Source organism: Rhopilema esculentum, chromosome 15, assembly GCF_057945365.1.
Source record: "Rhopilema esculentum isolate cy_ngs chromosome 15, ASM5794536v1, whole genome shotgun sequence".
Classification (NCBI taxonomy): Eukaryota; Metazoa; Cnidaria; class Scyphozoa; order Rhizostomeae; family Rhizostomatidae; genus Rhopilema; species Rhopilema esculentum.
The window spans coordinates 1,507,603-1,528,667 of NC_142829.1; the positions used below are offsets into that span (position 1 = coordinate 1,507,603).

At 38.6% G+C, this 21,065-nt stretch overlaps 2 protein-coding genes and 1 long non-coding RNA gene across 3 annotated transcripts; 1 reads left to right on the forward strand and 2 right to left on the reverse strand.

The window, feature by feature from the left end:
* Nucleotides 1-2,483: 2,483 nt before the first annotated feature.
* On the reverse strand, nt 2,484-4,219 carry LOC135694248 (uncharacterized). Its single transcript, XR_010517146.2, has 4 exons — nt 3,688-4,219; nt 3,457-3,561; nt 3,080-3,116; nt 2,484-2,622 (listed from the first exon to the last, which is right to left on the reverse strand). It is a non-coding gene; the product is annotated as an uncharacterized LOC135694248 (long non-coding RNA).
* Nucleotides 4,220-8,846: 4,627 nt separating this feature from the next.
* LOC135685324 (chloride intracellular channel protein 2) lies at nt 8,847-15,565 on the forward strand. The gene is made up of 2 exons (XM_065201234.2): nt 8,847-8,986; nt 13,418-15,565. Exons 1-2 carry the CDS (start codon nt 8,933-8,935, stop codon nt 14,123-14,125), a joined length of 762 nt encoding a protein of 253 aa, XP_065057306.2. The 5' UTR covers nt 8,847-8,932; the 3' UTR covers nt 14,126-15,565.
* A 524-nt stretch (nt 15,566-16,089) lies between these two features.
* LOC135685321 (uncharacterized) lies at nt 16,090-20,902 on the reverse strand. Its single transcript, XM_065201228.2, has 8 exons — nt 20,743-20,902; nt 19,413-19,508; nt 19,154-19,278; nt 18,299-18,362; nt 18,129-18,191; nt 17,164-17,320; nt 16,629-16,821; nt 16,090-16,272 (listed from the first exon to the last, which is right to left on the reverse strand). The coding sequence occupies exons 1-8, from the start codon at nt 20,836-20,838 to the stop codon at nt 16,143-16,145; spliced, it is 924 nt and encodes a 307-aa protein (XP_065057300.1). The 5' UTR covers nt 20,839-20,902; the 3' UTR covers nt 16,090-16,142.
* Nucleotides 20,903-21,065: the final 163 nt, after the last annotated feature.

Consider the following 21,065-nt stretch of genomic DNA (forward strand, 5'->3'; position numbering starts at 1 on the left):
ATACCTTGGAAATGCCTTAGGAATGACACTGTAGTTCTGTTTTCTGAACTGTAGTTCGAGTTTTTAGTGTAGGCAACTTTTCAATTCTTTATATTAACTTCCCCGATTGAGCTTAAACGTTTTTCTAAAAAAATGTTCTCAATTCTCAGATTTATTTTCAATTTTTCAAGCAAAAGATTTTCTTGTGACTTTGGAAAGTTCCTGCTTAACGACTAATTTTCGAGAAAGACGACGAAACTCCGAATGGGACCATACGTATTACGTAGGTTGGTTTCAGTAATAAACTTTGCTTTTAGAACACGGACATGTTTGAACAGGATGCAAAATGTCGCAATATTTGTGAAATATCTTCTTAATGACCCTTATAATTGCCTTTTTTGATTGGTTCTATAGCAAAATATATTTTAACTAGCTCCCCTACGAAGCCCGCTACGCGGGCTTACCAGTGACCCTACGGTAGAGTACATAGATTAGCCTCGGAAAAGACAAGAATTTTCTTAAAACCCCCTGTGAATGATAGTAAAATTAGCCTCGGTAAAGACAAGAATTCTTTCGAAGCCCCCAATAAGTATGCAGATCAGCCTCGGAAAAGACAAGAGGTGTATCAAACTCGATTTGAAAAAAATTGGCTCCGCACAGGTCACGTGATAAAAAAATTACTCGCACTCCTGTGACTATCGCTAGTCAGGGGGTCGCCTGAAATAGAGAAGGGGTAGAGGCTCCCCCCTTCCTAGCGATAGTCACAGGAGTGCGAGTAATTTTTTTATCACGTGACCTGTGCGGAGCCAATTTTTTTCAAATCGAGTTTGATACACCTCTTGTCTTTTCCGAGGCTGATCTGCATACTTATTGGGGGCTTCGAAAGAATTCTTGTCTTTACCGAGGCTAATTTTACTATCATTCACAGGGGGTTTTAAGAAAATTCTTGTCTTTTCCGAGGCTAATCTATGTACTCTACCGTAGGGTCACTGGCAAGCCCGCGTAGCGGGCTTCGTAGGGGAGCTAGTCTTCCGTTAATTGAAAGTTGCTTCAAAACATTTGCAGCCCAGGTCTATTCGTGTTCCTCGTTAAAATATTTTAATGTGTTACCCCCTAAGTCTCCTGTTTTAATTTTCCATAAAATTTCATGTTAAGACTTCCCAACCTTACTTATCTGTTTACTCCTCTGACAAATCAAATTAAAGTTGAATCTATCCTGAAAATCAGAATAAAAAAACAATGTCCTCCTACATTCTTTCAATTTAATAAGGAATGCAAGCAAAAAGTGTAATATCATACAGCAAGCAGGCAAGGATACTTTAAACGTGACAAAAGGCAAACATAATTAATCTAATCCATAGTCACGCCTACTGTGAGTAGCATATACTATTGGCAAGAGCAGGAAATAATTGCTCGAGGACAAAGTATTATTTACTTGCAGCAACAACCCTATTGAGATAAGAGCTTCTTTCGTGTAGGAAGATAATGCTTTATTACCTTGATTGTAATTCAGTAAATCCTTTTAGAAAAGTAAACCCAAACTTAATTACTTGCTGGCTCCAGATACCCATACTTGCGAAATTCCTAATAGAATCAATCCAATAAGTAGTTCCTTGATTATTATGATTACCAATTAGCAATATCATAGCTTTCATCACCATCTGAACCCCTTTGAAATCGAGGTTAATAGCACTCTTGACTTTCAGAGGCTAATCTTACTATTCCATTCCGGGGTCCATAGGGTGCCCGCAGAGCGGGATTTACTGGGAGCTACTCTTCCGTTTATTAAAATGTACACACCAATTTGATACATAAACGGTTGCAATATCGAGGCAAGGCAGAAAAGTTTTTCAATACATTTTGTAAGCCACGATCTAATTGGGGTCCTCGTTTAAATACTTTCACGGGTTACCCTCTTTAATTCTCCTGCTTATTCTAATTGCAATTTTCAAAGTTTCCATCTTCTTTTATCTCTCGGTGTATCGTGGTGGTCGTTTAAATATCTTGCAGGCTTATCTAAAAGCTTTGTTAATTATTCTGAATTCTACTTTAAACTTGACAGCAACATGCTTCTGCCAGTCCCACCAATTCCTTATGCTCGTTGGCACATTTTCATGGGTTACTCCTAGAGGTTCTCCTATTTAGTCAGAATCAAATTTTTAAGTTTTCCAATCATACACTCTTAGCCCTCGTCGACTTATGGGGCGTTTTTAAATATTTTCTAAAGTCATTCTTAGAGCTGTAATGTTCATTTCAAAGCACTTCGTTCAATCTTTGTTCACTTGTGATGCTGTTTTTAGACATAATTGCGGGCCACCCTCAAAGCTCCCTGTTTATTCTGAATCAAACACCTCTTCTAAACCCCAAAGAGTTATAAAGTTATTACGCAGTTCTATACATTTGAGGTCCACATATCATATCTTCGTCACAATTAGCTTTTGAAACACTGCAGCAACAAAGCACTTAAGAAATGAAAAGATAGAAAACAGCCAAAGTTTCGTGCATCAGAAATGATTCGTACTCCAACAACAAATTAACAAAATACAATTTACGGACAACAGCTAATCTATATAACTTTAGTCCTTTTCTCCACAGTCAAGAATCACGTCTGGGTCATAATTATTGCTTGAAACGATCTTTGATCTAGATGAAGAACATCACAAATAATTAAGATGTTATTCCATGGTTAATGAAAGCACTTTTTAAGGAAATCCATAGTCATAATGCTTTGTAAAAATTTCAGAAAAAAAGGTTCGCCCCGAGGGTTTAGCCACCCCTTTATGCGACCTGTTTTTAGTGAAATTTCATCAAACTAAGCATAAAATCATTTGAACTTGTTCTTGTGAAGCGAGCAATACAGCAAATCCATCTTCCTTGAAGGACAAAACTACGAAGAGGTAAAACATTAAGAGAAAGGCGTTCGTGGCGGGTCTAGCGACTCCTTTTAGCAACCGGTTTTTAGTGTAATTTCACCCAAATAAGCATAAAGTCATTTGAAATGGTTTCTAGAATAATTGTCACTCAAGAGGCAGGCAAATCCCATCTCATTCTCAGTGGGAAAATCTCACAAAAAGTGAAATTTTAATAGAAAAATACTCACTTGTTGAACCAAAAAGTCAGCGAATCCGATCGTTTATCTACAAAAAAAGGAGGCGGTTAGGAAAAGTTGCGGCAAAGGATTCTCGATAGGCATAAAAAGTTGGGGGCTGGCGGGATTACATAATTCGCATTACAACGGGTTTCCTATGAAAATCAAATTTTCTTGCATCAAGAATAAACAGCAGGCACAATTCTTCATACTTTGATTGCAATAAAGCCAATCCAGTTTCCTTTAAGCACAAAACCACGAGAAGAGGTAAAAAGTTTTCGTTCGCAGCGGGGGTCTAGCAGCCGGTTTTTAGTGTAATTTCATCGAAATGAGCACAAAATCATTTGAAAAAAGTAATATCGAAAACACGTAAGAACAACAACGCTTACTTGTATTCGCATGCCATCGATTCTGATGCCAATGAAGAACAGGAACAGCCAGCAGCAATGGCAAAACCAAATATCAGGTAGCAGCGCGTGTACCGTACGTAGCTACTAAAACGAAGAAAAGGAAGATCGTCAAAAGCACGAATTACATGGCTCTTGCAAACAAAATAAGAAACGGGGTTCAATCGTCGATCGATAAAAAATCAGTTGATAAAAAAAGCTAGCAAGACTCACCTGAGGTCTGTCGCGAGCACCCAGCACGATTGACTACTGGAGCTGTAGCTGTAGCACACGACACCGACCGTCGACGACCGCTTCGAGTTCGAAAAGGAATGCCAACCAGCAGTGCACGAAGATTTATCATCCAATTCCAAATCACCTAAATTATCGGCACACAGTAGATTCTTTGTGGAAAGCAAAACGAATTTGAAAAGCCTCCGTTCAAATTGAAGGGTTGCTGTTGGAAGGAGTTTTGAAATCTTTTGTAGAGAGCAAGAGAAAAGAGAGAGAAAGAAACTTTAGAAATGCGGGACAAAGACCGCGGAGAGCACTAATCGAGATCTGGCATCCTCGGAGAAAACCGTGTAAATATCTCAGGAACGGAAGCTAAAATGAGAAAAAGCAGACCTTATGATGGAGCATCGGGGATCGAGGATTCAGGGAAAAAAAGAATTTTGAAAATCGGCCGAGCGGTTTTGGCTGAAAACCGTTTGAATCGCCGGGCGGTGTGGATCTTTTGTTCGGGGTTGATTTGCATATCCGAATTTTAGTTATAGTGAGGCTCTGGGTGGACCGCCGGCCCGCGGCACGCCGAGCCAGTGGACCGCCGCCCGCGGCACGCCCACCCAGTGGACCGCCGGCCCCCGACACGCCAAGCCAGTGACCCGCAAACCCCCCCCCCCAAGCCGAGAAGCAAATTAGCAAAGAACCAACTAACGCCATGCCCAACACACAAAACCCCCCTCACACAAAACCCCAACACACACGGCTTCGCCCCCCGCAGAGGCGTGCCCCCCGCAAAGGCGTGACTCCCGCACAAAAGAGGCTCCCGCCAAAAAGAGGCTGTGGGGTGCTCCCCCGCAGAGGCTGCGACAACCACGCCCTCTGCCATCACAAAATCTTTCCTCAAAAAAATGTGCAAAAAACACTCGCACTCCTGCAGAATTCAGCGCAAAAATCACTCGCGCTCCTACGCGATTTTTACTCGCACTCCTGTCACAGGCGCTAGAGGGCGGGGAGGAGAGGGGAAAGAAAAGGTCCCCGCCCTCTAGCGCCTGTGACAGGAGTGCGAGTAAAAATCGCGTAGGAGCGCGAGTGATTTTTGCGCTGAATTCTGCAGGAGTGCGAGTGTTTTTTGCACATTTTTTTGAGGAAAGATTTTGTGATGGCAGAGGGCGTGGTTGTCGCAGCCTCTGCGGGGGAGCACCCCACAGCCTCTTTTTGGCGGGAGCCTCTTTTGTGCGGGAGTCACGCCTTTGCGGGGGGCACGCCTCTGCGGGGGGCGAAGCCGTGTGTGTTGGGGTTTTGTGTGAGGGGGGTTTTGTGTGTTGGGCATGGCGTTAGTTGGTTCTTTGCTAATTTGCTTCTCGGCTTGGGGGGGGGGGGTTTGCGGGTCACTGGCTTGGCGTGTCGGGGGCCGGCGGTCCACTGGGTGGGCGTGCCGCGGGCGGCGGTCCACTGGCTCGGCGTGCCGCGGGCCGGCGGTCCACCCAGAGCCCGCTTTGGCGGGCTCTCCATGAAGGGAAAAAGTTTCGGGTATAGGGGCTAGTCTTCCTTCCATAAAAAGGCAAAAAAATATCAATAACTATAAATAAGGACGTAGTTCAAAAGTGTACTTTATTGAGATGTATTTGGGCAAGGATCAAATGTTCTACTGTTTGTGGTGAAGTGTATCGTATTTTGAAGTGACGATTTTCAAATGTAGGGAGAGTCTCTTGCAATTAAAATAATATTTATATTTGAGACGATATTTGGTTTGATAAAACTTATATGCTGTAATAGTTTGCGATTTCCTAATAAAGGAGGGGGAATTTTGGTTACTTCTATCGCCACTATGTTTCTTTCAAAGGGTGTTTGAAGTAGTTTTGGAAATTGGTAGTGAGTTTAAAAATGCCCATTAAAAAAGGCTGTCCCTTTTGATTGAAAAAACTGAATAGGTTATAATGCAGTCATTGTTTTGAATATAAAATAATCGGAGTTTCGTGTGGACCGTATGGGCCGCGCATGTATTATTTGATGCAATTAAGTTGTACCCTAAAAAATAACTACGGGATACTGGATATATTAGATTCAAGAAAATTCCTATGTTTCGTCAGCGCAGCCTAACTATTGGGCTAAATGTGGAAGGCTTATTACTGTACGGATTATAAGTAGGTGAATGCTCAAAGCCTCAATCTAATAATGAATTTTGGCAAATAGCTGTAATTGAGACGTTGTTAATGAGCAATTGATTGACATGTCTCTAGTGAGCCAAGTGCCCAGATACCTAGACCTAAGGTCATTCACTGCAAGGGCCTGGGTAGCATTGTTTCCTCGTGTATAATGAGCAATATTAAATGTAACGAGTTTGTCTGTGCCAAGTGCCCAGATATTTGGACCTAAGGTCATTCACTGCAAGGGCCTGGGTAGCATTGTTTCCTCATGTATAATGAGCAATATTAAATGTAACGGCTTTGTCTGTGCCAAGTGGCCAGATATTTGGACCTAAGGTCATTCACTGCAAGGGACTGAGTAACATTGTTTCCTCATGTATAATGAGCAATATTAAATGTAACGGCTTTGTCTGTGCCAAGTGTCCAGATATCCATACCTAAGGTCATTCACTGCAAGGGACTGAGTAGCATTGTTTCCTTATTCATAATGAGCAATAAGAGATATAATGATTCAGTCTGTGGCAAGTGCCCAGATATCTGGACCTAATGTTATTTACTGCAACGGCCTTGGTACCATTGTTTGGTCATTTATAATGAGCAATAATAAATATAACGGCTTTGACTATGCCAAGTGCCCAGGTATCTGAACCAAAAATAATTAAGTGCGACTCGCTGTTGAGCATTGCTTCGTCCTCAAAACGAATTTCGAATTCAACCGGCACTGCTTTGATGGTACATCGTTTCTATCGAAAGTGTGGTCCGGGTAGCCTAGCCAAATTATCCTTTTTAATGTTGCAGGCACGTTACTGTACCTATATGCATCAAGCAAGACTTAATTAATTAATCAACTTGCCAAAAAAGCAATTTCGAAACCATGCCAAATACGTCCTTCACAAATGCACTCGATACAGGGCAATCATAGGGGAGCCACTTTCATTTGCAAGCTTATGGCCCCTTTGGCTCGAATTAAGGACCTTTCTATGAGTGGATATCGCCCTTTTTTCTAAAAGGGAACGTGAATAGCTTAAAGAGCCGTTACGTATCAAAGTAAACATAATCATCATCCCATATCACGAATAAAATTTTTTTGAAGATAAGCTGTCATTTTCTTTTGGAAACGGCTAAGGGCGATTTTTGCTTCATGGAAATGCCGTCTATTAATTTTTTATGCTCAAAACAACGGCGGGGCAAGCTATGACGCAGCAAGTTTAGAAAATCGAAAAGGTTCTGTTTCCACGGTGGAGCTTTGCAGAAGGAACGATTAATGCGTACCTAACTATCGCTAACGACCCGCACTGACAATCAAGTTGACGCTTAATGATCTCGCCTCAATTCTATAGTTCGATAACGAAGGGAAACATCCTTCATGCTTTGGAATCAAACAAAACGAAATTGAAAAGATAGGCTTCCAATTTGTTTTTGAAACGAATAAGAATGTTTTTTCGAACATAAAAATGCTGTCAACAGATTTATAATGCGTAAGACAACGGCGGGGAAAGCTATGACGCAGCAAGTTTAGCGAATCAAAAAAGTTGGCTTTCCACCTTGGAGCTTTGCAGAAGGAAAGGTCAATGAGTACCTAAGTACCGCTAACGACCCGCACTGACAATCAAGTTGGCGCTTAATGATCTCGCGTCGATGCTATAGTTTTATTACAAAGGGAAACATCCTGAATCGTCCGCAACCAAAACAAACTTTTTTGTAAACTTTGATTTTCGAAAAATTTGGCATTTTTACGCCCGTGTTAACTTCAAACGTATGTTTTGGAATGCTCAGTTTCCCACCTCCTAATTCCTAATCGTGTTTCGTCTGTCTTTGGTCAATCAATGTATTTTGTTCCTTTGAAAAAATTTCGATGCTTTGCTTGTTGTGGTAATGCTTTGATGACGCCATATTGAAAATGGCGTCTTTCATGGCGACCTCAGTTGGAAATTCGCTTTCTCGACCGATGGTGTTCATTTGCGTCTAGGGGCCCCTTCACAATCTAAAGGGGTTGACACTTATTTTTTGATTTCGTGAAACGTTATCAATTGGCTGTTCTATATGTGCTTAGTGCATGTGAATAGGGAATTCTTGTTGATTTTTGTGGGCGGAGCGGCCAATTGTTTGCAGTCTATTCCAGGGTCGCGGGGCCCGTACCCCCGCGACCCCGTACTCGGCTCGGACAGGATTTGGTTAGCTTTGCAAAAACGGACACGTGATGAAAAAGTACAGCTCACTTTGAGCATGATAACCATGAGCGCTTAGTTTAGACAATGAGATCGCATTCTTAGCACTGATAACGATCAAATTTCGACCAATCACGGTCGAGCCAGAGCTCCAACACAAAGGATTCGTACAGTGATGTACTGTACAGCGATGTACAGGCGATGATCATGACAATCATAACTTTTGTTCGCACGGTCTCGAGTTTTTGGGAGAAAGGTGTCGCATTCGACCGGTTTTGATTCCGAAAATTTCGAATCGAAACTTCCATCCAGAAGGGAGAAGCGAGCCGTGACGCAGCACCGTTTTCGTGCCAAAAAAATCGATGGTGATTAGCAGAGCCTTGGCAGAGCAACTCTGCGGAGATGATTGCCCTCGGCACAAAGAGGTGGCGGTTAACGACCTCGCTGACAAAGCCTAACACGCTTAACGACCCGATGTAACCTTTTCTCCGGAGAGGCAATTAGGTCCGCAAGCAAGGCAACTTCCGCCGAAAAAAAGTTTGTTTCGAGGATTTTCGAGCAGGAAAACCGAGGCAGATCGAAAAAGAAAAACCTTGCTCGTGGTGCCACCACTGGACGGAAACAGCAGGAGGGGAAGGGGACAGCGGTCGGGCAGGGGAAAGGAGGGGGTTTTCGGAAAGGCAACGTGCGGACCTCCGGCCGTGTGCACCGGAGCTTGCCCTCAATTTGCATGTCCACATCTTAGCATATAGTGATGACCCTCATTTGAAAATCAATTGCCATAAAAGGATTCTTCGATTTGCTGTTGACAGACTGAAGTGACGCATGCGTAGTCTCATTGTCATTCTTCGGAAGATTTTAGAGGCAAAGGGTTAACAGACTAACAGACAACAATCAGTCGTGATCCAGTGCTTTACAAAAGAAAGTTTGATCAAAACGATGGACGGCCACGCTGAAACAAACGATGAATCTGGTTTAGAGTTACTTGTTAAAGTGAGTATTTGTATTTTGTTATTTTGGCTCGACTGTTTTCGGAATCTTAGGCCGCCCGTTGGGTCAACGGGTCCCGACAAGGAGAGGTCTTTATTTACATATTAACGACTTGCTAGATACCTTGATTGATAAAGCTAGATACATTCTTTGTAAGATTTTGGTTCCTTTAAGTTTTTATAGATAATTAGATAGCAGACAAGCTTTGAAATGAAAGTGTATTTTGTTTTGGACATAATTTTCATTGCTGTAATTTTAGCGTGACTGGTTTTTGTTCACAGTAAGAGACACGCTCTTCACAGTAAGAGAAAGGGGCGTTACGTTTGGAACTGTGGTATAATAAACAATGGCAGTTGTCTTCAGGAAAGATAATTCAATGATTTTCTTGAAGAACTGCAAAGGCATTGTCACCCTGGAGCCAACTCGATATTCACAGCGGAAATAGGAAATCGAATAAACCATCGCTTCTCGAGTTTATCCGGAAAAGAATTTGAGATTTAAGTCGTGTGATGAATTGAAAGGCAACTCTTGAGTTATTTGGTTTACCATTTACTTTAGATAGCTTGTGTTATAAATAAGAAAGATTTTGGCATAGCTTAGTAAACTCAACAGAACTAAATAACATTCAGGTAGCCATTTTGTGGTGAAATTTATTTATTTTCATTGTTTATAGATGGAGCAGAAAATACCCCAAAGCCTATTTTTCATAGCATTCTGAACCATGGGATAGTGGATGGGAAAATTTAAAGGGCCTTAGTATGGATCTCTTCAATATTTCTGCTATAACTAGATAGAATTACCTGAACGGAGCCTGAAGTGTGACAAATGTTGCCAGATTTGTGGGTTGCAGCCCTCCCAGTCCCATTGTTTTCTACACCTATTTTCAGAACAGTTGATATTGTATACAAATATTTCATTGGATCCAGGGGTGAGCTTGTCCTTGTAGTGTGGAGATAACAAAATGGGCATTGCTTCAAAAGGAAATGAGCTGTGGCTTATCACAGCTCACATTAAGGCTTCATGTCATCTATCATGATTTTTTGCCTTTGTGTTTGAAATCTGCACACCCAGTCACATCAAATTGGAATTCACTATACAGAAAGGATGAAATTTTAGATGGCGCTACCTAAAATCATGGACATCTGTATGTATATGTATAAAAGCCGTGCTGATGCAAACATGGATCTAACCTGAATTCAGGCCTGGCAGTTTGTATTTTTATAGGTGAGCTGTGAATCGCTCCCCTCATTTGCTGAGGCGAGCTAAATCAGTAACACATATAATGTACTTTAAAGACAATCAACAGATGACTTAATAAGCCCCTTTAGTATCTGTCGGTTGCCTTAATGTAATTACCTCAGTCAGGAGTGTTATGTCTTACTTCTTTCAATTTGTATTTGCTTTAACCGTGACTTAGGCACCCCCTTTACTTGAAGTATTTGAAAGAACAGACTCTCTCCGTTTTATGTAAAGCTAGCACAACACAAAAACAACAATTCTCTTGCAAAACAATCTTTTTGTTGCACAGAATTTGGAAATGGCATTAACAAACAAATTTTGAAACAAACTTAATTATACGTCTAGCAATCTTCAGAGAATAAAACGTCAGAACATAGAAGGAAAACTCTACGCTAAAATACCCAGTTTTGGATCAAAATAGGCCATCAGAAAACGCGAGGACATGACTGTTGAGGTTTTCCAATAAGTGCCCCTTTCCTATTGAAAATGTTACCAACTGCTACATAGATGGAACGATGATCAGGCTTTGCCAATAATGCGAAACATGTCGCCGTTATAATTTTTCACCCAATCTGGGTTTTTCAGTAGATGCCGCTGGATAATGGAATTCCATGTTTTGGTTGTCGTTTTTGATCTGCAAGACAGAGTACCCTGTTCTCTTTGAGGGATAGTTTTGTTTCTATTGCTGGAAGGGACCTGCTGTCTTATTATATCCCCAATCTACAATTCCTACCCATTTCTTCGACTTTCCTTCCAAAAATATTCCTGTTTTCTTAAGATTGAAAGGTTCTAATCGCTACAAACGTACCTTTCGGTTAACTATCCTTTTCCAAATAGATCGAAGTTTATGCCTATCATAACAAAAACCACCCAACAAGCAAAAAGTTAATTGCTAAAAATGCAGTGACGGGAGAAATCGCTGTTACAAAAATAAGCCAATTAACCCGTTTTCAGGGTTCTCTGAAAAGGAAAAGGGCAAATGAATGGAAATTTTAGGGGAGCGATTCTCCCTTCATGTTCTGTTTAGGAGAGCAATTCATAGCTCGCCTCAGGTTGCGAGGGGAGCGTGGAGGCGAGCGCGAGCTATCGCTCGCCTCAAACGGCCAGGCCTGTGAATTCTTACCTATGCAAAGCTTCAAGCCATGTCCATTTTTTGTTTGTAAGGCCTAAATCTTTCTGAATAAAATCTTTTATTCACTGACTGACATCAAAAGGGAGTTTGAAAAAGGAAATGAAGGGAGCAACCCACAAAGGAATGGAATGCTGAATATACCTGCAGTATGAGGAAAATGTCAGTTATAAAATACCCATTAGCTGACTTGAACCAAGGCACCCATTTTTGTAGTCTTGTTATCTTTTATGATACCAGTTTGGTGTGTTTCTTTGGTGCCAAATCTTGAAATGACATTCCAGTTGATATAAGAAGATAAGAAGATCATCACCCCCTTTAGTTTTTGTCAAAGCTTAAAGACATTTTGTCTTCAAAGAACTATCAAAGTTGACCCTAAATATTGTTTTCTGGTCACTTCATGAGCAAATAGCTTCAGAACCATCTTTAAATAGAGATTGCTCTCTCCTCAATTCATTTATCTATTGAATGAGCTCATCCTTAAGAAATTCCCCTGCTTGAAATTTCTTATGTATATAATTGTGATTTATTGCATATCATTTTAAGTATATATATTTATGTAATTTTAGTCATTGTAAGTGTTTTAGTTTGTAAGTGTTGTGGGTAGAAGAATTTTAATATATTTGAACTGATTGAACTAAACTGAATGCATTTGAAATACCACACTACACTACCCTGTCAACACTTCAAGCCTGAATGACTTATTTAGAAGTCCCAAGACAAAGGCACCAATTGTTAACTTTCATTTCATTGCTAAGAACAAACAATTGCATAAGCCCACTGTAAACAATTACATAGGTCAACTCGAATTTCTATTGGTTGTCTGTACTGCAGCAGAGACAAACTCCCCTTCTTATTTGATAAATCAAATCTCACCTCTACTCACACTAAATCTTCCATAGGCTTTTGGGTTCAGAAAAAAATATGGATCAAATCAATGCTGAGAATCACTATCAGAGGGCTATGCAGAAGCCTAAAGATAGTCAGCAAAATATATGCTCAGTATTAAAGTTGTTTTTGTTTCCATTATTTTCTTGGTTTCCCTTTTTTGTTTTGTTGCTGTAAAAATCTGACTTATGCTTTTGCATAGGTTTTCTGTAGTCTGGATCTGCTTCTGTGACGTATTCCTATAATTTCTTTACACAGTTCAATGATATTAAATTACTAAATGCTACTTGTATGCTAAATTTTTAAGCTATTCTGAGATGATGTGCTTACCCATGATGTTGTTTGGCTTGGAATCATCCACTTGGTAGCAGTTTTGTGGAAGTTGTTAAATGGATTATTCTCTTCCATGATTGTACCCATTCTTAAGCTTCTAATATATTTATGGTGGCCCGAGGTGGCACCAGAAATCTTCCGACAGAGGGGCTGGAGCTTCCGACAGGGGGACTAAAATGACTAAAATAAGCAGTTTTGGGACGTTATTTTGTCAAATTTGCTCTGGCAATAACCTAAAATTTCCTCCAATGGGGGGGGGGCTAGATGCTTCAGACAGAGGGGCTGTAGCCTCCCCTAGCCCTCCGCTGGCGTCACCACTGATGGTGATCCCAAATTGTATGCAAGGATAATAAAATCACACTTTGGAAATTGTTTTTTTATGGAAACCTTTCACATGTTTAGGATGGTCAATTGTATTCTTATAAGAGTGAGCTGACTTTATCATAGAATCTTAGTAAAAGAACCTTCAATGATAATATGCGTTATCTTTAGGCAAGATGTTGCTGTGGTTCTTAATATGCAAAAAAAACAAGCCAACATCAAACATTCACTAGGCCACAATGTTTTGATATGTTACCTGACCTAGAATGATGAAATGTTTCTTTTTTTCACAACCTCCAACTTGATAAAATTTAACTGCTCAAAATAAAGTTTTTTTTGACTAATTTTTCATAGGAGCATAGGTCTTAAACTTAGTGTGATACAATATTGAATCAAATGGTTACAAACAGCTAACAAAAAATTAAAGCAGTTGAGGAGAAGTTCAAAATCTCTATATAGGTAAGAGAAGTGGTAACATCTACCCTTTTTATTATATCTTTGTAAATTTTCTTCCTTTTTAACAGGCTTCAAGTGATGGAAAAGGTCTAGGGGACTGTATACAGTGTCATAGATTGATGATGTTCCTGGCATTGAAGGGGGTGGATGCCAAAGTCACAACCATTGACTTGGTGAGAAAGCCAACCTTTTTTAAAGAAAATTACTCAGGTATGAAGTTACCTTGTCTTTCTCATGATTTACCTGACGGTAAAAAGATAATCATAGATGATGCAGCTGAAATAGAAGACCATCTTGAGCAGCATTTTCCAGAACCAAAGTTAAAATTTGGTTCTGGGGAAAATGACGGAGGTGCAACAAAGGCAGAAGGGAGGATATTCCAGAAATTTTCTGCTTGCATGCGGAACAAGGATGCAGAGGTAGATGAAAAGTTGAAAGGTTTCTTGTTGGATGAATTGAGTCGTTTGAATACATTTTTAGGATCAAGCACAAAAATACCAGGAAGGTTTCTTGCAGGAGATTCCATGACACAGCCGGATTGTGTGTTGTTGCCAAAGCTTCATCAGCTTAGAGTTGCATTAAAATTTTACAAAGACTTTGAAATTCCAGAGAAATATGAAAAGCTAATTGCTTATTTAAATGCTGCAGAAGAAGAGGAAATATTCACAGGGACAAGGTGCGACGCTGATGAAGTACTTTTGTTTTGGAGTACTCATGGAGATCAGAAAAAGGCTCAGCAATTTTTGAGAACTAGATCTGGCTCAATTCACAAATAGACTTCTTCTCTCAACATCAAAACATCGTGGCATTGGCTTTTTCTGCCGTTCACCAGCATGTTGTTTAGAAAGTTTGGTATGCTGACTTTGATTAGTGTTTTTGATTAAATGTCAATTGCTAGAGTATTCAAGCATGTGTTCTTTTAACATTATTACTTATATTAGTGGAAAGTATTAATTCATTGATCCAAATTGCCATAAGTGACTGAAGAAAGTACCAAATATTATATGTTATATTTCAAACATTAAAGAAATCAATATTATTGCTTTCATTTTGCAGTTTCAGTTTCAGTATATTTATTAAAGTATTTTCAAACACTCAGTAAAAATAATGTTTTAGAAGGCAAGTGTGCATTCCATGGGAACCTAACACCAAAGTTATGATGTGGCAGTTGATGCAAAAAAGTTCCACCATTACACTTAAATAAATGCATGCATGCCACTATGCCAGCAAGAATCTTAACTGGATTCTGGAAATCTTTGGGTCTATTCACATAGAAAGCACACTGTAAGGACCGTTCACACAAGGTGTCTGAGCAAAATGGTGTTGGGCTTGGTGAATCCAGACAAATTCAGACCAAGGGAAGACCTCCAGATATTCAGATTTTAAAATAAAAATTTTTTCCATTCAATTGTTGTTTGGGAACTCTCTGACTACAGGGATTGGAAGAGATTCTGGCAGGTAATGCAAAACGAAGGAGGGAAGCTCTGAATTGATCTTTTTGCTGGACATCCTTGTGCATGGTCCCATAGAGCCACAGGCCTCTCACTGGAATTTCCTCAAGTACCCATGTTCTCCTCGGTTATTGCCTGACAGGCTATTGGGAGCTTAACCACCAGAAAAACCAACTAGGTCTTTTCTTTCCGAAGATATGGGATGTCATGTAATTTAGCATCAAAAATTGGTTGCCCTAATTAAATGGTATAATTTTTTGGCCTTCCTTTACTTTACTCTTTTGTAAAAACTGGCATTTTTAGAAAAATTGAAAATTTAGCAAAGTGAAAATGGATGAAAAACAAAGGCAAAATATGCCCCTTTATTCAACAGAGCAATATAAAAAGGAAAACATGTTTAGAAAATGGATAAAAATGCAAATGGAGCCAAAAAATGGAAAAAATGTCACATTACAATCCATATGGTTTAGAATTCAGTAGTAAAGGAATGATGTTCCAACACTTAATTTGGGTATTAGGGCATAAAATTGGAATTAGAAGAAGGAATACAAAAGGCATACAACTCTGTAATCATACTTATGGAAAGCCTGTTAGATTTTTCACAACCTTGACCAGTTTAGTGAAAGGCCTCTCTTCTATGTTAATACATATTAAAAACAAGACAATTTTTCTATGTAGAAAATGATGATAGTTAACTTACATTTTAGCATCTTATTTTATGTTTGTATTTGTATAGTTTATTTATTCAAAGATTTGCTTGCCTTACATCTTCCTTTTATTTGTCCAGTTGTTTTCTGCAGGGAAGGTCTGAAAGAATTGTTTTCCGAAGAAAAAAGCTTCAAGTACATTTAGTTTTTAAATTTTTATTTACCATATACAAATGAACCAGTATTTATTTGTTTTGAAGTCTTGGAAAATTACTCAATTTTGAAGGCGCAATGGACCAAAGCAAGTGGAAAATTTGGACAATGTTTGCAGAAAAGTATGGAATCACTTCTTGGCTTGCAAAGATAAATATTTGCTCAAATGCAACAAAATCACTTGTGATGTGCTTTTTATCTCTCATTTGAATGAACCTACTGATACAACCTATGAATGGTTTTTATGTGGATGACAGTTAAAGTAACTGCCACAACCAAAATTCCTCATAGATTTTCTATGAGGCTATTGGCCTTTGTGGGTGACTGCTCCCCTCCCCCCTTGTAGCTATGAGCCTCTGGCTTCCTCAAACCAAAATATATGTTCCATTGTTTCTAAAAGTGAAGTTAGCTAAGCGTTAAATACATTGATATCTACAGAGATGTGATCAAAGTTATTTTACATTGGATAACACATGTGTAAGTTACACTTGATATAACGAGTGGACATCAAGAACCCCACAGTCAGATATTCTGCATTCTTTTACAGGCCTCTCATTGTATGTTTCTTGTTTCTCCAGTTCATTTAATGTCTCTGTCCCCTCTATTACTTTCCTGCAAAAAAAATTGTCTCTAAATATACCTTTACTGAAATCTACAGGTAAAAAGTGGTAATTCTTAAAAAATTGCAACTTTGCTTTAACAAAGAGAAGAAAACTGTATTGTATGCAATTAAATTCAGGGCAATGGCAAACTCGAGATGTGAGAAATTAAAAAAGATATGCATTCTAATAATTCTTTTTATATAGCAATCTCTTAAATTGATTTTTGGCAAGTTTATCAAGCTTTTTGATTTGTTATGGCTTTAGCTTGGAACTAGATCAAATGATTGTCATGAAGCTTTTAAATCATGGTATCTTCTTGAGACTGTTCATGTGACATAGGTAACATTATTATCTGTCTTGACTTACCCGAATGCGACATACTGAGTATCCATCCAAGGTGCAGGTTGTAGAGTAATGTAGAACTGAGACCCATTGGAATGTCTTCCTTTGTTTGCCATTCCTACCATTCCACGCTTGTCATGCTTCGCAGAGAAGTTCTCATCTTCAAATGTTTCTCCATAAATCGATTCACCTCCTGTACCACTACCTCCTTCAAAATCTGCAAATAAAAAAACCCAAGATGAAAGATAGAAAATAAACATGTCAAGAATTCGAGTACAAGTAAGAAGCCAATACAAGTTTCAGTTAAGACTTTTTGAACATGAACTTTTTGTGCTGTTAAGAGTTAACCCTAGGATAATATATTCCTGTTTTTCTAAGGCTGAATTATCTTTTTGTAAGGACATGGCAATGCTTCTCCACCTTTGACAGCAGTAAAGATATTTTAATATACTTAGGGTATAATTAAGATATTTCCTGTCATGTCAAATTAAAAATTTTAATGTGTCAATTATCTAATCTGATATTCAAGACTGAAACCAATTCTCTTTCAAGATGATACCTCCGCCTTGAATCCAGCCATTGGGCACAATTCTATGGAAGATGCTTCTTTTATATGTAAGGCTTAATGGTGGACTGTGTCTTTCCTTTTCTTCTTTTTCTCCAATACAAAGCTGTTTGAAATTTTCACAGGTCTTTGGGCATTTATCAGTGAACAGCTGCAAAAGAGAACTTTTAAGTTGAAGCACTGGTTGTTTGAAATTTTTTTATATGTATTGCGAAGCCTTCATAAACACCTGCACACAATAGATAAATTAGTTTGTCTGCAAAATCTCTTTATTAAGTAATATTTTTAAGTCCCTTGTTACTTTTTTCTCAAAAGCATCAAGGTGTTTGAGCCTCTGGTGATGACTGAATATTGAATTCTTTAAACACATTTCCCTGCTCGCCTAAGGTATTGTTTCCTGAACAAAGAGAAGCCAAATTTGTTGTCACAACATTTTGCTTTGGTTTTGCAAGGCTATTTTTGAAATTGTACATAAATACCTGCTGTCTGTCTGTATTTTCTTTTGCTTGGTAAATACTGATCATGTGATATAATTGAAGGGAATTGGCCCATGTGCCCCCTCAGATGCTACACCCCTACTTAAGCTACCTAAAAAACATTTAAAGTCTCTTGTCTGACACACAACAAATTAAAAGCTTGTCAGATGCAGGTGCTTTAACTACATGAAGACAGCAACCTACAGGAGAACAAACAGGCTGTATTTTCAAGCCATGCAAAGGTCACTTAAGAATTCAGCTAATTAGTAACATATATAATAAAACTCCTGCACTCAGGTCTTTTCATAAACTTGAGAGAAGACAAAAAGGTTTTAGTTGACCCCTTTGGACTTGGAACTATGAAAATCCCAGAATCCTTGATACTGGATTCTGCATAGCAAGCCAGTACTGAGAATTTTCCCTTAAATCCAGAATAAGTATTCTGTTTAGACAGTGAAGGTTAATTCAATAACATGCACTCACCTCAATTAAAATTTTTCCAGCCGGTTCATTAGCAACTGTGATGCTCAAAAACACAAATTCGTGCTACGAAAAAAATTTGGACTTTGTCATACTTTTAGCATTTAGGTTATTGAGCATAAACGATTGAAAAATTGTGAGAACAGTTGATTTAGCATGTGCTTGATACATACCCCACTCTCAAGCAGGTGATTTTTGTATTCTTCTTTTGCCATTGCATAGAATAATGGAAGTGGCCTAACAGAAAATAGTTTTTTGTAGAGTTAATAAAATTTCAACTGATTAGTGCTTTATTTCATTCAGACACTGTATTTGTTACTATGAACATTGGTAGCATAACAACAAATACACTGTTGTGACAGAAAAAAGGGATGGGCTATTTTGGGTGCTAATTTAAACCTGCTAGCTTTTTTCTGCCAAAGGAGCTTGAATCTTTCCTCCAGAGATAATGCAACTTCATGCAATTTCTAATGTGTCATGAAATGTTAAGGCTTTCTTATTATATTGCTCCACCTAAAGTGGCCAATGTTTACATTTTCAAATAGGCTGTTACTAGATTTTGTGCTCTATGGTGTGCCCCTGTCCAGTTTTCCAACAAAGTGTGCGAGCTGACCCTTGATTTAATGAAATGTTTGCAGATAAAGCTTCCCCAGATGCAAAAACACTCCTTCTTTTTAAAACTTATGACTTTTTTAAAGGGGGTTGGTACACAATTAATGCAACTCCCATCCCAAAATTCTTATAGCCCTGGTTTCAAATGACAACAACTTTGCCGGTTATTCAACAGTGCAAGCATGTACTACTGAAATATTCATGTTCTTTGGCCTGTTATCAAACAATTCCAGTCTGGAGTGTATTTTCGGTAAAGATTTGCCAGTTTACTTCAGAGAAAAATGTCTTGCCTATTCAATTGAAATTCATTCTCAAAAGTGGCTCCTACTCACATTAGATAGATATATAAATAAACTAAATTCAGTTGTTGTTGTAGCAATTTAGGTAATCAGGGTAAATTTTAAAACAATATTTACCGAAATTCTTCATATTCATACTCAGTTGCTAACCAATTAATAAAGTATTCTGCAGATCCCAGTGGATTTTCCCCTATGAAAACTAATGTCTCGTCTTTGAAACCCCATGTTTCTCCTTGCTTTGTCTAAAATTGGAAAAGCAGCAATGAAAATACAAGTTTTCTTATGTTTGAATTCACCATAAAAGATTGATTCTTATTAGAAGTAGTTTTTCATAAATATATGCACAATTTATTTGGATTACATTATCATATCATACCCTTTTAACCGTTGTGATAAATTGCATCCAGTCACATTCTAGCATTCCAACAGATTTATTGCTGGAGAATACATCCTTTCTTTTTGAAGCAATTGTCTGTAAGAAAACAATTATATTGTTATTTAAACATAACATTACTTAGCTTGCGTCACAGACCAAAATGCAGGCTAAACATTACTTAAATCATATTTTAAAGGCTCTTGCGCAACCAACATGCTCAGCGGCAGCTGTTTTTAAAAATTGATTGTGGTTTTTTTTAATGCAGTACAATATTAGGCCAGTTTTGAAAATATAGTCTGAAAGCATGCCAGTTGAGCAAAAGCCTTTAATGAGACACAACACACAAAAGCATGCAGTAATATGTAACTTGTATACTTGTATTTAATATCCTGCATCGAGTGTAGTACAGTTCAGTTCAGCACCTTAATTCTTTTAAAATTCCACTGTATTATAATGCCACTTACTGTATACCAGTCTGCAGAGATATTCAGTCTTAGAGCTCCTGCACTCCGGTTAGGGTTTTGGGTGTGGCAAATTAAAGGGGGTTAACGGGTTTGGTGCACTTAAACTAAGCCACAATTACTTTTTAAAATCTTTTTGAAAGATATAACATATTCTATCTTTTGTTACATTGCAGTCTCTTAACTGTTGTCTATTTCATGTTGAGCTATGCAAACAAACAAAATTTTAATTTGTAATTGTGGAGATTTTCAAAAAGAAGATTTTAAAAATCGCAGATTTTCAAAACGAACAATCGTGCAAGAATCCAAGTTTTCCAGTTTGGTTAAGGATTAAATACAGCAAATAACAGTATGAGCATACGGAGTGATAATTTAAAGCTGAATGTATGTAGACTAAATAGGGATGTTTGAAGAGCTGCTTTTAGATCAGGGGAATTCCTATAAGAGGGAAGATATGCTAATCGGAGGAGGGGGGGGGGGGGGGGGGTTGCGGATGGTAAAACGACTTGCTGGTAAAATTAGACTGTTGATTTTCCAATTTCCATTGTGGAATTTAACATGGAATGGAAATCCGATCCTTTTTATCTGAGTGGAATTGAAATGACGATTCTTACCTGTCGTCTTACTTATCTGTATAGAGTGGTGAAATATAGTGCAAAAATTACCCTTTTTTATTCGTTTAAACCCAAATGTCTCTTAATTGTAGTACAGGCTCGATTTCATCTCATCAACTCAACTATGACGGTTAGTAACCTGTTTTTTATTTCAGCAGGCCTAAACCAGAGAGAGGCCTAAACTAGAGATCATGCTACATAATGGGTAATACCGACATCAAAACCGCATTAATTTTTATAGCAATCTGTCCTTACCTCTGCAGCAATTTTTGCTTGTTGGAAAGAAACTGAGGTGAGCAATCCGTAAACAGTTATTGATTTTTTCAAATTTCCTTCTTCTTTCTGCGCCATCTTTAAGGAACTATGGTAACTGGAATCAACACAGGGATCAAAGTAACAAGAGATCGAGATGGATTCGCGACAATGTTCAATTCGGTAGTTATGCTTGTCCAATTCTTTCATCGAAGATACAAGGGTGGGAAAGAACGGAAAGGCCGGTGCCTACTTTTGTTGCATATTCTTGAGAAATCAGAGCGCTTACTACCGGGGATGTGCATGTGTCTATCAACAGGGTGTCG

Excerpts from the sequence above, each read along its gene's own strand:
- LOC135685324 (XM_065201234.2), top strand. The coding sequence starts at position 8,933 with ATGGACGGCCACGCTGAAACAAACGATGAATCTGGTTTAGAGTTACTT. Across the intron at positions 8,987-13,417 it reads GTTTAGAGTTACTTGTTAAA|GCTTCAAGTGATGGAAAAGG; the intron begins GTGAGTATTTGT and ends CCTTTTTAACAG.
- LOC135685321 (XM_065201228.2), bottom strand. The coding sequence starts at position 20,838 with ATGGCGCAGAAAGAAGAAGGAAATTTGAAAAAATCAATAACTGTTTAC. Across the intron at positions 19,279-19,412 it reads TTATCACAACGGTTAAAAGG|ACAAAGCAAGGAGAAACATG; the intron begins GTATGATATGAT and ends TTCCAATTTTAG. Across the intron at positions 16,822-17,163 it reads TGGCTGGATTCAAGGCGGAG|ATTTTGAAGGAGGTAGTGGT; the intron begins GTATCATCTTGA and ends TTTTATTTGCAG.